The 15,409-nt window shown below is 56.1% G+C and overlaps 2 protein-coding genes across 2 annotated transcripts; both read right to left on the minus strand.

Annotated features, from left to right (window-relative positions):
- Positions 1-767: 767 nt before the first annotated feature.
- On the minus strand, positions 768-6,527 carry VPS25 (vacuolar protein sorting 25 homolog). Its single transcript, XM_008271522.4, has 6 exons — positions 6,075-6,527; positions 5,731-5,876; positions 4,807-4,860; positions 4,358-4,446; positions 3,544-3,619; positions 768-1,389 (listed from the first exon to the last, which is right to left on the minus strand). Exons 1-6 carry the CDS (start codon positions 6,125-6,127, stop codon positions 1,277-1,279), a joined length of 531 nt encoding a protein of 176 aa, XP_008269744.1. The 5' UTR covers positions 6,128-6,527; the 3' UTR covers positions 768-1,276.
- A 6,617-nt stretch (positions 6,528-13,144) lies between these two features.
- RAMP2 (receptor activity modifying protein 2) lies at positions 13,145-14,885 on the minus strand. The gene is made up of 4 exons (XM_051825013.2): positions 14,678-14,885; positions 14,149-14,214; positions 13,668-13,779; positions 13,145-13,562 (listed from the first exon to the last, which is right to left on the minus strand). The coding sequence occupies exons 1-4, from the start codon at positions 14,778-14,780 to the stop codon at positions 13,307-13,309; spliced, it is 537 nt and encodes a 178-aa protein (XP_051680973.1). The 5' UTR covers positions 14,781-14,885; the 3' UTR covers positions 13,145-13,306.
- Positions 14,886-15,409: the final 524 nt, after the last annotated feature.

The following is a 15,409-nucleotide window of genomic DNA, read 5'->3' on the forward strand; positions in this document are numbered from 1 at the left end:
GAGTGTCCTCACGCATTAAGAGTGCGCAAACCTGTTTGAACTGGGACCGGGAAGGGGGGTGGGGGGGGGTGGCGAGGACACTGGGACAGGGAGCGGAAACGTGACCACGGCTCCCGGGCCCTAGTGGCGGAGTGGCTAGCAGGAGGCTACCACCCGCCTGCACACGCCAGATAAGGCAGCACCACTCGGTCCTAATCATCCAGAGTAGCCCCAGGCCGAACAGAGGTCAGCGGAAAGGTATGGTTTTCTCCGACTCCTTCGTCCCTCCGGTCTGCGCGGGGATGGGTGTGTGCGCTGCAGGGCTAGTCCCTCCCCCAAACCAAAACCGAGCTACCCATCTCCACCATCCCACTTGGCCGCAGCCTGGCCCTGGGCAGAGTGGCTGTTTTTGCTGTGGGCTCTCCTTCCTCCCTCTTCTGTTTGCCAAAGTCTCCAATAAACCGAAGTCCGCATCCGGTTTACCCCCACCCCCAGCTCCCCCTAGCCACAACTACCCCACCCAGACCAGCCAGGTGGAGGGAGGGGCTTCGGAGTAGTTCAGGACTTTCACATGGGACGGCGAGGGAGCCCTAAATGAGTCCAATTCCGAGAGAAAGCGGTCTGTCCCCAAGCTGTGCTCCGTCAGCACTCCACCACGCGGCCCACCCAGCAGATGTGAACCCGCGTGCGGCCCAGGCGTTTTCCTTTGCAAGGGTCACAGGTCTCTCCTGGCTCCCAGGCCTGGGTTCACGCACCTCTCTCCCAGCAATCACTTGAAAGGCAGGCAGTGGGAGCTGAGATTTTAATATCATAAATCAGTGTCAGGCCCTGCCTCTCACTGCCAGGCCTGTTGCTGGGCCTCCTCTCTTCCTGTTGCCTGGAAGGCTGCCTGCAGCCAGGGCTTCCCGTGTCCCCTTGGAAGGATCCGGCACCAGCCTGAGGAGGGAGGCGGCAGCAGCTGGGAGTGGGAGGGGAGGAGACAGAGGCTTGAGCAGGTGCGCGCACTTGCATGGACTCAGGTGTGTGAACACATGTCAAGTGCTCGGGTGACAGACCCTGGCTGGGGGCAGTCTAGGGTGCGATAGGAGGCAGGGCAAGCAGAAGCAAATCTTTTCTTGCTGGCACCTCAGCTCATCCTACCAGGGACAGACGTACAGGGTACATGAGGAACCCATTCCTAGGTCCCAGCCTTCGAGACTGGAGCCCTGTGGAATCTGGTGGAGTCCTGATCCAGTCTGTGGGGATTCTGGGTCTGTCTCCTTGTGAGAGCCCTGGACAGGTGGGAGTCAGGTGTGTGCTAGAAGAACTTGACACCTCGGCCGTCGCTGATGGTGATGAGCTCAGCTTTGTGCTCCTGCTGTAAGGCCTGCAGAGCCCGCAGTAGGGTCGCCTCATCCAGCCCATGGAACTCTGGGGAGGAGAGACCAGCAGTCAGGGACACAGCTCTTCTGGGGGACTGAGGAGAGCAGTCGAGCTGGAAGCTGAGACCTCTTGGAGCCATGTCATACCTATTCCTTCCCCAAGGGTACTTCAAAAGGCTCACGGAAAGTGGAATTAGAAGTATGAATCGGGGCAGGTGTTTGGTGCAGCAGTCCAGATACCACTCGGGATGCCCATATCAGAGTGCAGAGGCTGAAGTCCCAGCTCCATTCCCGATTCCAGCTTCCTGCTCACGTGAACCCTGGGAGGCAGCAGTGATGGCTCAAGCAGTTAGGTCCCTGCCACCCACACGGGAGACCTGGATGGAGCTCTCAGCTCCTGGCTTCAGCCTGGCCCAGTCTTGGCCATTACAGGCATTTGTGGGGTAAACCAGTGGATGAGCAAGTCTCTCTCTCTGCCTCACAAATAAATAGAAACATTTTTTAAAGATTTATTTGAAAGGCAGTTATAGAGAGGACACAGAGACAGAGACAGAGACAGAGCGAGCTTCCATCCACTGGTTCATTCCCCAAATTGCCACATTGGCCAGGGCTGGGCCAGACTGAAGCCAAGAGCCAGGAGCTTCTTCTGGGTCTCCAACGTGGTACAGGGGCCCAAGTACTTGGGCCATCCTCTGCTGCTTTCCCAGGAACATCAACAAACAAGAAACAAAAACAGCTAGGACTTGAACCGGTGCTCCAGTATGGGGTGCCTGTGTCACAAGTGGAGGCTTAACCTGCTCTACCATAACACTGGCCCCCAAACACAAACTTTTTAAAAGTATGAGTTAATTTTGGTGCCAAACAAATTGAAATCCATGCTTAGTTGCTTCCTAATATGCATTTCCGATGTTTTATGGAAAAAATATGCACCAAATTAAACTCATCCTTTTTACCCCATTTTCCACAAACTTATCCTTCCAAAGTATATGGCGCTCATACACTTTCACAGCTGCCACCCGCACTTCCGGGTGCACTCTTCCACACTCTTCCCCCGAGGAGAGGGATGGGAGAAAGCCGAGGTCAGCATGAAATGGCTTTATGCTTAGTTTCCTCTCTCTGGGCCTCCTTCCCCTACCATGTAGTGTCTGCTGCACAAGAGTGACACCATCTGCTCTGGGCCACAAAGAAGGGCCCCTGACAACCAGGCCTGAGGAGCTCAGGGCCCTCGTGCCCAGACACAGTTAGGAGGGCCTGTCCTAACACAGAGGTGCAGCCAGCACTCTGGCCAGGAGACTGGTAAAGTCTAGCATCGCTATCTGCCCTTCGCTAGTTCAAAGGCACAGGGCTGGGAGCCAAGGGCCAGCCAAGTATCTGGAGATATGGTAAGATACTGCAGGGAGATGTGAGAGGCAGCAGGCAAGCCCCGACAAGCAACAGGCAAGCTGCGGGGGACCCGCTCAAGTCAGGGAGCTTGCCTGCCGAGGGAGCCTCCAGCTCTGCCCAGCCTGAGTGGTGGGCTGGGCGAGGCTGCAGCGCTGAAGTCATAGTGATGGTGGGAGCAGCAAGCAGAGGCCTGCAGGACAGGAGGAAACAGCAAGAGCAGGGAACTGTGCCGGGGTAGCTGGGGCCTGGCAGGCCCGGCAGAAAGGTGAGTGCCCCCATCCCCCTCCAGGCAAGACTGAAACTTTGGGTGATCCTGGGATCAGAGTAAGGAGTCGAGAGAAAAGAGCTGAGAAGGGGTTTACACTGCATAAAAATCAAAGGGTATCCAAATCCTCGCCTGGCCAAGGACCAAAGTGTTTAAATGGGTTGGGGGTGGAGCTGGGGGTGTTGGCCCAGTCCCTTCAGCTGACACCTGCAGATCTTGAGCCCTCTGTGAGAATAAAGGGTGAGAGAGCCTGAGTCAGCAAGGGATGGGATTTCAGGCTTAATCTCCTGTGCAGGTTCCTCACCTGCCATCGACAGCACTGACTCTTACCTTTGCGTGGGTCACACCTGCCCCTGAAAATCTTGCCATGCAGACTGCACCCCCAGAAAAGTGCACCCACACCCACACAAACCAAATGTGGGCTTTCTGCATGTGAATTCTGGTGGTTTATGGAATCCTCAGACCTGAGTTAAGGGCTTTCATATTAATAACTCAGAGAAATGGGAAAGACCAGAGAGAGGACTCAGGCAGAGGAGCATTAGGGGAAGGCATTACCCTCATCCTCTGTGTCTTCCCCATTGGTCAGTTCATACAGGGTGAACACGGAGTTGTTCTGGCCACTCCTGGAAACCTGTGGACACAGAAAATGAGGGCTGAGTAAGGATCGAGAATCTTCCACTCTTTGATCCAAGAACGGTGCCTACTGCCAAACCTGGGTTCGCTTCACCTCTGTTAGCGGCCTGAAAAGCACAAACCCTACAGGTGCTATATTTGTATGTGTACACACACACCAGGAACCACGAAACCACAGGCTTCACGCGCCCGAGCAGTGACCTCTCCTGGCTGCTCTCCTGCTCAGGAATGGGTGGTGTGTGCGGTATATTTAGGCTGTTGATGCTTTCCCCCCTCTTTGCTCCCTTGGGAATGTTTGTGGCTGGTGGGGACTAGGAATCTGAGGGAGGGAGTCTTCTGTCCCCACACCCACACAGTTCACAATGCCTCATTCACACTGTGGATAGCTCTACAAGGGTGCAGTGGGGGCGGGGCCCAGGTTTGTTTTGTTTTGTTTCGCTCCCCCTTCCTTTCCCCATTTATCTCCTGTGGCCAGAGGCTCCAGCCAACAACAGCATCCATGGTTGCCAGCCTGCCTTCTGCAAACATGCCCTCGCGTAGCCTCCGGCCTCCCACAAGCACAGAGAGGTCTGTGCAGCCAGGGAAACTGAGTCACTGAAGGGCTGGCTGGGAGGCCTGCACCTCCTCTTCCTGCCCCTCCCCACTTGGTTCAGGCTCCATCCAGGAACACCAGGCACAGGTACAACTGTCGCCCGCCATGGGCACGGGTTAGCACTCAGCAGCAGGATGGCCTCACCCACTGATAGATGAGTTTCCCCCATTCTTCTGGCCTCCGCCACATGATCAGGAAGCTAGACTTGTTCTTATCCAACCACTCGAGGTTCCCTGGAAAACAGATACTCATGAAAACATCGTGCCCTAAAAAGGGACAAAGAGGCAGGTACCAAGGTGGGAGTGAGTGGAAGAGACTCAGCTTTCAGAGAGAGAGAGTTGATTTTTATTTTACTAAAACACTCATCTCTTTTCCCCACCTGTCTTCAGGTTTTGGGCAGAGGCAGAGCGATTTCAATTTTGTATACAAATGGGGAGCCAGCACCCAGAAACTGGGCTGTCTCCCATATACCTCATTCTGGGCTTTAAGCCAGGGAGAGGGAAAAGTTGTTAAAAGGCAAAGTCTTGTGCTAACCTTTCCTCAGGAAAACCCAAGTAGGGAGAAGAATCAGGAATCCAGGAAGCCAGACCCACCTTTTTTCCTCAGTTCCTCTAATACGATCTGGATTGATTCCATAGGGAGCTTCCCTGGGAGAAGGTTAAGGGAGTGGCATACACACGCACTGGGTGGGATAAAAATCCCAAGTCGATTCTACACTGAGAACCACCTGCCGTCTGCTCCCTTTCACACGTGTATGGGAGCAACTTCTGAATGAGACACGCATGAGGTAAAGGAAAACTCTTCCTGTTAAAAGGAGTTTTAGGGGCACGTGTTTGGTGCAGCAGTTAAGACACTGATTAAAACACTGCATATCCTATATCGAGCTCCGAATTCCAGCTTCCTGCTAATGTGCACCCAGCAGATCACAGCTCTAGAACTTGGGGTCCCTGCTACCCACATGGGAATTCCTGTATCCCTGTCTCAGCTGATGAAGGCCTCCGTACAGCAAAACAGTGGGCGGAAAAATTTGGCTCTGCCTTTCAAATAAACAAATATTTAGGAAGAAAAAAAAAAGAGGTTTAGGAAATGAAAGGTACTACCATTCCTCATCCTCTGTCCCCGTCCCTCCTTAGCCTTTCTCCACAGATGGTTTAAGGATGACTCAGACAGCAGGAAGAAATGACCCTGGCTTCCTGGGAGGAGGGGGAAGATGGAGAAAATCATTAAAGGTAGTGCTGGGGTTTCAGCTGCACACAGAAGAGGGAGGCGCCAATAGCCAAAGGGCCCAGGGCAGAGAGCCTAAGACCTGAGCACTCACCGCAGCCTAGAACCAGAGGGTCTGGTACTGCCTATGGGGGCAACACGGGCGTCTGCCACGCCTATCTTTCCTAAGTCCAGCTTGGGTGGAAACCTGCCCACCGTGGGTTAGGGCCAGGGGCCGGGGTGGGGTGACGTCCGGGCGTGTGGGACAGGTGCGAGTGCGTGCGGGGGCCGTGGGAGAGCCTGACGGAGGATACGCTGAAGCTTGACGTTGTTGAAGAGCGGGCTCTCCTGCGCTTCCATCACCGTCATGCTGGACTGTTTGTGCAGGCGGCAGAAGGACAAGACCAGCGAGCACCACGCGGCCAGCTGCTTCTGCCGCGTGTCCACGTTCGGCTGTAACCTAGGTGAAGGAGCCAGGCGCAGAATTAGAAGGCGGGAGGCAACACCTGCCCAGAGGCGCGTCTTGGGGGAGGGGGAAGTGAGGGTATTGTTGGGAGCCGGGTCTTTTCTCCCCCTCCCTTGGTGAGTCATCAGGGCTGAACCCAGGCCCGGGGATGGGAGGGAGGTACAGCGGGGCTTCTCGGGGTCTGAGCCTCACGTAAAGAAGGGCGGGAAGCGATACTGCCACGGCCACTCGAAACTCATCGCCATCGCAGTAGCCCAGGAAACCCGGAATCTCCCGGCAAGGTACTTCCGGTCTCCACTTGGGTCCGTCCGGGCAGAAAGCACAGCACAAATGTTCCGGATGCCTCTCAGGACACAGGTGCCCGGCGGGGAGGAGCCCTTATCGTCAGCCAATCTCGTACGGCGGCAACGCCTCACCTTTTAGAACCGTAGAAGCTTTGCCGCCCGAGGACGACCGTGAACTCACCAAAACAACGCAGTTTGTTAGCAGAACTGCAAGTAGAACCCAGGTCTCCAGCCCCCAGCCTACACTTGTTTCCACTGAACTAGGCTTCTTTTAACAGTAAACCTTCGTGGCAACTGCCCTTTAATTTCAACACCTCGCAGTTCCTGGGTCTCCTCAAGTCCCGCGTCCTTTGCACTACTCCTCAGTCTCTGGCGCCAGCTTCGTAGCTTGTGTCACACGGGCGGCTCTCCGTCGCCGACTCAAGGCTGCCATCGCGCCCCCAGCCATCGCTCCCCTCTTCTGCATCCTGGCCTCTGTGTCCTCACGCCCCAGGGCCTCTGCAGGTCGTCTTTGACTCCTTTCCCCGACGAGACCACTCAGTTCTGTATCCAGGCTTGTCTACATACTGGTCAGTTCCCACGCAGAATTATTCCCCCAGGTACCCTCTCCTTTTTGTTGTTCTTGTTTTTCTCACCACTGGCTAGGGGGATAGTGCTGGGAAAAAAATCACCAGGACTGGTTCAATGACCACGGAGTCCCCGACTAATCTCACTGCTGGACTCTCAGGGCAGCCCGGCCACCCTGTCTTTGACATCCTGTCACCCTCAACGTAACTATTCAAACTTTCCCACAGTCCCCAAGCCACTCCACCTCTCTCTCTCTACTTTCTATAGAGTACCTTTCCTTCCTCTTTTATTAGTTGAGGCCATGCATGTGAGCTCTTTAATATTTCTCCACTTTCACCATTATGTCATCCCTCAAAAAATCCTCTCCACTTTTACATCTTCCTTTTGGACCCCCATCCACTGGTTGATTCCAGAAATGTCTGCAACATCTGGGGGTGGGCCAGGCTGAAGCAAGGAGCTAGGAACGTAACCCATCTCGCACATGGGTGGTGGGAGCTGTCACCTGCCAGTGTCTGAGTATCTTCTCCTGGGATTTCTCTTCTTCCCGTTCTTCCTTTCCCCTGACAAACATGATCAGGCCTTCCCCATGTGAAAATCTGTACAGCCCTTGAGCCTGCCACATCAATTTCCCATCTAATCTCTAACCTCTCCCTCCACAAGTCCATTCTTCATAACACAGCCCTGACCCACAGAGCAACCAACAAATATTCATTGAATGACTGAGTGAACCATTCAGTTGAAAATGCTTTCTCAAAAGCCCCATTTCGTTTGCCTCCCTGGTACCCCTTTGTGCTTATTCTGCCATTACTGCTCTGATCATTATCTTTTCCTCCTATTTTTCTGATTCTTTTCTTTAAAAGTTCTTTTTAAATTTAAGATTTATTTTATTATTATTATTTAAATATTTATTTATTGCTGGCACCGCAGCTCAATAAGCTAATCCTCCCCCTGTGGCGCCGGCACACCAGGTTCTAGTCCCGGTCGGGGCACCGGATTCTTTCCCGGATGCCCCTCTTCCAGGCCAGCTCTCTGCTGTGGCCCGGGAGTGCAGTGGAGGATGGCCCAAGTGCTTGGGCCCTGCACCCCATGGGAGACCAGGAGAAGCACCTGGCTCCTGCCTTCGGATCAGCGCAGTGTGCCAGCCACAGTGCGCCAGCCGCTGTGGCCATTGGAGGGTGAACCAACAGCAAAGGAAGACCTTTCTCTCTGTCTCTCTCTCTCACTGTCCACTCTGCCTGTCAAAAAAAAAAAAAAAAGATTTATTTATTTATTTGGAAGGCAGAGTTACAGAGAGAGAGAGAGATTGATCGATTCCATCTCCTGGTTCACTTCCCAAATGTCTGCAATGACTGGGTTGGGCCAGGCCGAAGCCAGGAGCTAGGAGCTTCTTCCAGGTCTCCCACATGGGTGCAGGGGCCCAAGGACTTGGGCCATCCTCTGCTACTTTCCCAGGCCATTAGCAGGGAACTGGATCAGAAATGGAGCAGCCAGGACTTGAACTGGTGCCCACATGGATTGTCGTCACTGCAGGCCATAGCTTTAACCAGCTGCTCCACTGTGCTGGCCCCTAAAATTTAGTTTATTTACTCAAAAGGCAAGTGACAAAGAGAGAGAGGAAGAGACACAGAGAGAGAGAGAGACCTGAGGATTCACCCCCACATGGCTACAATGGCCTAGAGCTGGGCCAGGCTATAGTCATGAGGCTGGAATTCCATTCATGTTTCCCATGTGGGTGGCATGGACCCAAGCACTTGCGCCATCTTCTTCTACCTTTCCAGGCACACTAGCAGGGAGCTGCATCAGAGGCAGAGCAGCCGGGACTCGCAGTGGTGCTTTGACATGGGGGCCAGCATCACAAGTGCAGCACAGACCTCTGAGCCACAACACGGGCCCCAAGTGTACTTCCACTTTATTTGAAATGCAGAGACAGCGACACATAGAGAAAGCTCTGTCTGCTGGCTCACTTCCCAATTACCCGCAACAGCCAAGGCTGGGCCAGGATGATGCCAGGAGCCTGCAACTCCACCTGGGTCTCCCATGTGGGTTGCAAGGAACCAACTACTTGAGCTATCTTCCGCTGCCTCCCTGGATGTGCACTGGCAGGAAACTGGGCCAGAAGCCACACATCCAGGGCTTGAACCAGGCTCTCCAGTGTGGGATGCAGGTGTCCCAAGCAGAGACTTAAGCCCCTGTGCCAAAGGCTCACCCTCTTTTTTTTTTCTTTCTTTCTTCATGTGGGTGTTTCCTGAGTTTAACCTCAGCCTTCTTTTCTTTAAAAAAAAATATATTTTCATTTACTTACTTGAAGGCAGGGAAACAGGAGACAGACAGAACTCCCATCACTGAGTCAGTTGTCAGACACTTGCAGCTGGAATCTGGGGGTGTGGTTCAGGTCTCTCCCTTGGGTGCCACCACTGCCTCCCAGAGCAGGTCTGCATTTGTAGGAGGCTGAGATCAGCTGCCAGAGTTGGTAATCAAGGCCAGATTCTCAAACATGAGAAATCTTCACTGCTAGGCGAACTGCCTGTTCCCAGCTGCATTCTTTTTGTTTTAAAGAATTATATTATTTATTTGAAAGAGTTACAGAGAGAGAGGGAGAGAGAGGTCTTCCATTCCACTGGTTCACTCCCCAAATGACTACAGTGGCCAGAGCTGAGCTGATCCGAAGCCAGGAGCCAGGAGCCTCCTCTGGGTCTCCTATGCAGGTGCAGGGGCCCAAGGAGTTGGGCCATCTTCCACTGCTTTCCCAAGGCCATAGCAGACAGCTGGATTGGAAGAGGAGCAGCCAAGACTTGAACCGGTGCCCATATGGGATGCTGGCACTGCAGGCTGGGGCTTTAACCCACTGCGCCACAGTGCTGGCCGCAGCATTCTTTCAATTCATGTTGCATTTATGTGCAAAAGACTCCTGTGTTTTCAGATCCATCTTCTTTCCATTCCCACCACCCCCATTTCTTTTTATTTGCAGCAGGGAGGGTGATAATCTTCCATACATCCACTGGCTCACTCTCCCATGTGCGTGACAGAGTTCCAAGTACTTGAGCCATCACCTGCTGCCCCCAGCGTACACAATAGTGAGGGGGGGGATGGATTGGAGGTGAAGCTGGTACTCGATTCCACTCTGATATGGGATGCAGGTGTTCCAAGTGGCAATTTAACCACTGTGCTAAACATCCACCTACCTCCCTTTTTATGGAAACATTTTATTTATTTAATTTATTTTTTTAATTTTATTTTTGACAGGCAGAGTGAACAGTGAGAGAGAGAGACAGAGAGAAAGGTCTTCCTTTGCTGTTGGTTCACCCTCCAATGGCCGCTGCGGCTGGTGCACCGCGCTGATCCGATGGCAGGAGCCAGGTGCTTCTCCTGGTCTCCCATGGGGTGCAGGACCCAAGCACTTGGGCCATCCTCCACTGCACTCCCGGGCCACAGCAGAGAGCTGGCCTGGAAGAGGGGCAACGGGGACATAATCTGGCGCCCCGACCCGGTGTGCCGGCGCTGCAAGGTGGAGGATTAGCCTAGTGAGCCGTGGCGCCAGCCCCTATCTCCCTTTTTAAAAAAAGATTGAATTTACTTGAAAGTCTGCGTAATAAAGCAAGAGGGAGAGACAGAGAGAAAGAAATCCTGCATTTCTAGTTCACTCCCCCAATGACCACAATGGCTGGGGCTGGGTCAGGCTGAAGGCAGGAGCCTGGAAATCTATCTGGGTCTCCATCCAGGTCTCCCACATGGGTGGGAAGGACCCAAGCACTTGGGCCATCCTTCACTGCTTTCCCAGTTGCATTAGCAAGGAGCTGGATTGGAAACAGAGCATCCGGGACTCGAACCGGTGCTCCAGTATTGAGTGCTAGTGTTGCAGGTGGTGGCAGCTTAACCTGCTGCACCACAATGTGGGCCCACACTCATCCCTTTTTATTTTTTATTTATTCGGGGGGCAGGGAGACGCAGAGCCCATTTCCACCTCTGTGTGCTTGTTTCATTGTCACCTCCCATTATGTATCTTTGTCTCAGGCCGATTCCTCCTCCTAAGAGCCCGAGCCCTTTGCTATTATTACGGCTACACTGTCTTAATAACCTAAGTTCAAAGTCTCCTTCCCCCAACCTCCCCTCTTCTTCAGCCCCTTGTGTCCAAGCCCTGCTGATTCGCTCCTCCGTTTCAGTCCTAGTCCTTGCTTTAAGCTTCTTCCCCCACTCCCCACTCCTCCCTTGGTCCATGGCCTCATTTTCTCAAGCCTGGAATACGGCAGCAATTTCACCTTCCTCTCTGCTACCTCCCCTTGGGGAACGTGGTCCTGCTAAGGCCTCGTCACCTGCCGACTCTGCAGTCCCCCTCCTGTGATCTTCTCAGCCAGATGTGACCCCTCCTTCTTTTGTGCTTAGGTAGGACTTGGTTTGTATCCCTTGCTTGTCTCTCATCACAGTCTTCATTGTCTCTTAAAAAAAAAAAAAAAGGATTTATCTATTTGAAAAGCGGAATGACAGAAAGAGAGGGAGAGACAGAGAGACAGAAAGATTTTCAAATGGTCAGGGCTGAGCTTGGCACTCCATCGGCATCTCCCGAGTGGCTGGGATCCAAGCAGTTGGGCCATCTTCTGCTGCCTTCCCTGCACATCGGAAGCAGAGCACAGACAGCGGCTTAATCCATGACACCACAACCCAGGTCCCTCCACTGTCAACTTCCCAACTGCATGAAAGCCACTGAGGGGGGCCGGCACTGTGGCGTAGCGGGTAAAACCACCACCTGCAGTGCCAGCATCCCATATGGGCGCCGGTTCGAGACGCTGCAGCCAGTGGGGGAGTGAACCAGCGGATGGAAGACCTCTGCCTCTCCTTCTCTGTGTAACTCTTTCAAATAAATAAATAAATCTTAAAAAAGAAAGCCAGAAACTAGGCTGTATTTAATCTATCTTTATAGCACAGTATACCATACAATGAGACCCCTGTCTTATACAAATAGACACCTGATGTGTGTTAGTGACCGGCACAAAGGCAAACGTGTCAAGAAGGGGACAGCCAGGGTGGGTGTTGTGGGGCGGCAGGTGAAGCGGCCACTAGGGATTCCCACACCCATACAGGAATGCCAGTACTCCATTTCCTGTCCAGATTCCCCCGATGTGCTCCTGGGGAGGCAGCAGAAGACAGCCCGAGTGCTTGGGCCCCTGCCACCCACGTGGGAGACCTGGATGGAGTTCCTGGCTCCTGGCCTCGACCTGCCCCAGCTTTGGCTGTTATGGGCATTTGGGGAATGAATCAGTGGATGAACAATCTCCCTCCTGCCCATCACTCTGACTTTCAAGTAGATTCAAGTGAATAATTTTTTTTTTTTTTAAGAAAAGGACAGCTGTCTGGAGACCGATCCATTCATGGAAATACAGTAAAAATTCTGTCAGTGAAAACTGAAAATATCCTTAGCAATCCCAGAAAGAGATGTGTCTGGTGAGGCAGACACTCGTAGACAGACATGCCCCGGGAAATGGACACGCACGTACTCAAGGACACATATCTCAGCAAGGAGGCACATCCCAGAGACGGGGGATGCCACAAAGAATCAGCGATACTAAGGAGCAATTCTCCATGGAGAATGAAGCTGTTGCAGATGCTGTTGGTGGCCTGACAGGTGCGTCCCAGGGAGGGCTGGAGGTGAAGGTTCCCCCGAGAACCTGGTGTGCATGTGCAGAAGCCGGGAGTTGCAGAGAGGTCAGAGGGTTGATTGGGATGTCTCAGAGGCCCACACACAGGGTGGGGGAGAACCAGAGGATGCTATGGAGAGAACAAATAGTTCTCTGACCCAGGGCCCGGCGGCCTCAGCCCTGAGCTGCTTCCAGGTCACACACATCTTTTGAGTCTTGGCTTTAGTGGACACCAGGGGGCAGTGTGTGGCCACCATGTAGGCCACACCCCATCCAGGACAATGTAGGATGAGGGCCAGGGACCTAGTGGGAAGGGGTGGACCCTGCCGAGGACGTCCCCACTGCCTCTGCCCTCCGTTCTGAGGTCTCAGCGATAGATTCCTGGTGCTTAGGTCCGGGTTCCTCTTCCCAAGCCTTCAGAATAAACAGGCATGCAGGGACGAGTCAGGACCGCCCGGGGTGGGGGGCTGCCTCCCTGGCTGCAGGAGTCATGGCAGATTTCTCCCTTGCCCCTCCTCCTGCATCGCCCCCCGCTGCCGTGCAGACCGGAAGGGAGTCTTTTCCTGCTTGTTTCCTGGTGCTGGGTTTGGAGCGAGGCAGGAAAGGCCTTGCCCTGGGAGGAAGGAGTATGGGGCAGGGCGTTCATCCAGGGTGGGGGCGGGATGGGGGGGTGAACAGAGCCATGAAGCCCTCCGACTCGCCCAGTTCTGCGGCCTGCTGTGGGGGTGGCAGAGGCTCCGGGAAGCGAACAGGCCCCGCTAGGATGGGAAGGGGGACATTGTACCCAAAAGAAGTTTTTATTTAGATTCAGAACTTGTGCCATGGCCCCACCCGACTTCCATCTCCATCTACCGGGGACCTGCAGGGGCTGGGACCGAGGGAAGAGGGTGGGGAGGGGGGGAGAGGGCGAGAGCTGGCAGGGCATGGGGAAGGCTGTGCCACCCTAGCCCTGGGCCTCGCTGTCTTTACTCCTCCACACCACCAGCGTGACGAGGAAGGGGATGAGGCAGATGGGAGCTATGATCATGGCCAACAGCACGTCCTCCGGGGGGTCGGAGAAGGTGGGCTGCACCAGGGAGCAGTTGGCGAAGTGGATCTGGTGAGTCTCGAAGATGATCCTCTCTGCCCAGGGGTTGGGGAAGCCCAGGCCGAACTCCTCGGCGTTCTGCTCCAAGCAGTCTCGCAGCTCGCTGTAAGGCCTGGGGGCAGGGAGGGCTTGCGTGAAGGAGAGGCAGGCCCACCCAGCAGCAAAGTCCAACCCCCCACCCCCGCGCGCCTGGGCCGCCCTCCAGGAGGGCCCCTACCTGCTAATCACGGCCCAATCGCACCAATCCTTTTCGATAGAGTCCATGTAAACCTTATAGTCGTTCCAACAAAGTAGGACGTTTGTCTCGTAGTTCTCCTCCCCCGTCCTCCCTGTGGGGACAGACGCTGCTCAGTGACCATGGCCTGCCACCCCTCTGACCCCCACACACCCTCTGGCCCAGGGACTGTCTAGGTGGAACCCACGACCCTTGTTTTCAGACGTGGGAACCCCTCTGCCAGTTCCCCTCGCAGAGCGGCCTGCCTGAGCAATCTGGTGCCTTCCATCTGGGCAGCACTTCTCATCGAAGCCTGACAATCTCCACGTGCACCTTTTCCTGGGCTCTTCCCACCCACCTGTGACGGGGGCCCAGCCGGCAGCAGAGTGGGGCAGCAGGGGGCTGGGGGGTGCCTATGGGAAAGGCACTGACCTGGCTCTCCTCCCGGCCCTAGGCCTCCCTCCCACAGCCCCTGGGCACCCACCTTCTGGCTCCAAGCTGCCCGGGGTGGGAAGAGTCTGGGCCAGGGACTCCTGGGGTTTAAGGACAGCTGTGGGAAGAAGCGGGAGAGGAGGGTGGAGAGGTGGTGAAGCAGGCAGTGGCGCCTGCGGGGGAGGGGCATGTAGGCTGCGACCCCTGGAGATCCAGGCGCCGGTTTAAGAGAAAGAGGAGCCGTCTGTGCATCCGAGGGATGCCCCCGCGGGATGCCTCCGCGCCTGGAAAGGAGGGGTGGCACGAGCTCCTGCCCACGCACAACCAGGCCCAGGCGCGCGTACGCACACCCCCCTCACCAGCCCAGCCCTCCAGGACTGTGTCCGCGGGCCCCTGCCCTCACCCCGGCTTTCCCCGAGCAAGGAGCAGAGTTCGTGCTGTGGCCGCCCCGAGGTGGGGCCGGGGACCGTCCGCAGGACGCACTGCTCACCCCGCAGAGCTCGCGTCCGCCTCGGCCGTCCAGCCCCCTCCCCTCCCTAGCCTTCCGCGCCTCCCGCGGGGCCCCGGGGCGCCGCGCTCACCGCCCAGCAGCAAGAGGAGGAGGCGGAGCGCCGCGGGCCGCCCGGCGCGGGTCGCAGGGAGTCGCGGGCCGCCAGCTGCGCGCTCCGCGCGGAGCGAGGCCATCGCGCGGCGAGGCGAGGAGGGGCGGCGGCGTTGAGCCGGGCCCGGGCGGGGGCGCCTATATCCCCGGCCCGAGCCGCAGGAAGCCGCGCCGCTTCCTCGGAGGGGCTGGGACGGCTGCGGCCACGTGGGGGGCGGAGGCGACGCCCGGGGCCCGCGGGCTGCAGGGGGAGTCGCTGCCGCACCCGCGCCGGGAGCCCGCGGCTCCCTCCTCCTCGCCCGTGTTGGCCCACGCTCCCTCCCGCTCACCCCGCGGGGCTGGACAGCTCCCCTCGTAACCCCACGCCCGAGATCCGGTGCTCGGGCTCAGCTGCGAGGCGCCGGGGACTCGCCGGGGTCTACTGGCAGGGGCTCCTGGGCCCTGGTCTCCGGCTCTCTTCGGGGGCAGGCGGTGGGGTCGTCTGGGAAGAGGGAGGGTCTGGGAGCTGCAAGGGCCTCGCGGAGCCGCCTTGGGACTGGGACTGGGGCTGCTGTGGGCCGTGGGGGAAGGGGCACCTGGAGCTAAGCCCTGCAGCTCAGAGTTCCTCTGCCCTGGAAACTCCCACCCGCTGATGTCAGCCCGTCCGCCAGACCGGGGAGGAGACAGGGCCAGGGGAGTGCACGCGAGAGGGGAAATCCAAGTCTGGTGCCTT

The sequence above is a fragment of the Oryctolagus cuniculus genome, chromosome 17, assembly GCF_964237555.1.
Source record: "Oryctolagus cuniculus chromosome 17, mOryCun1.1, whole genome shotgun sequence".
NCBI classification, from domain to species: domain Eukaryota; kingdom Metazoa; phylum Chordata; class Mammalia; order Lagomorpha; family Leporidae; genus Oryctolagus; species Oryctolagus cuniculus.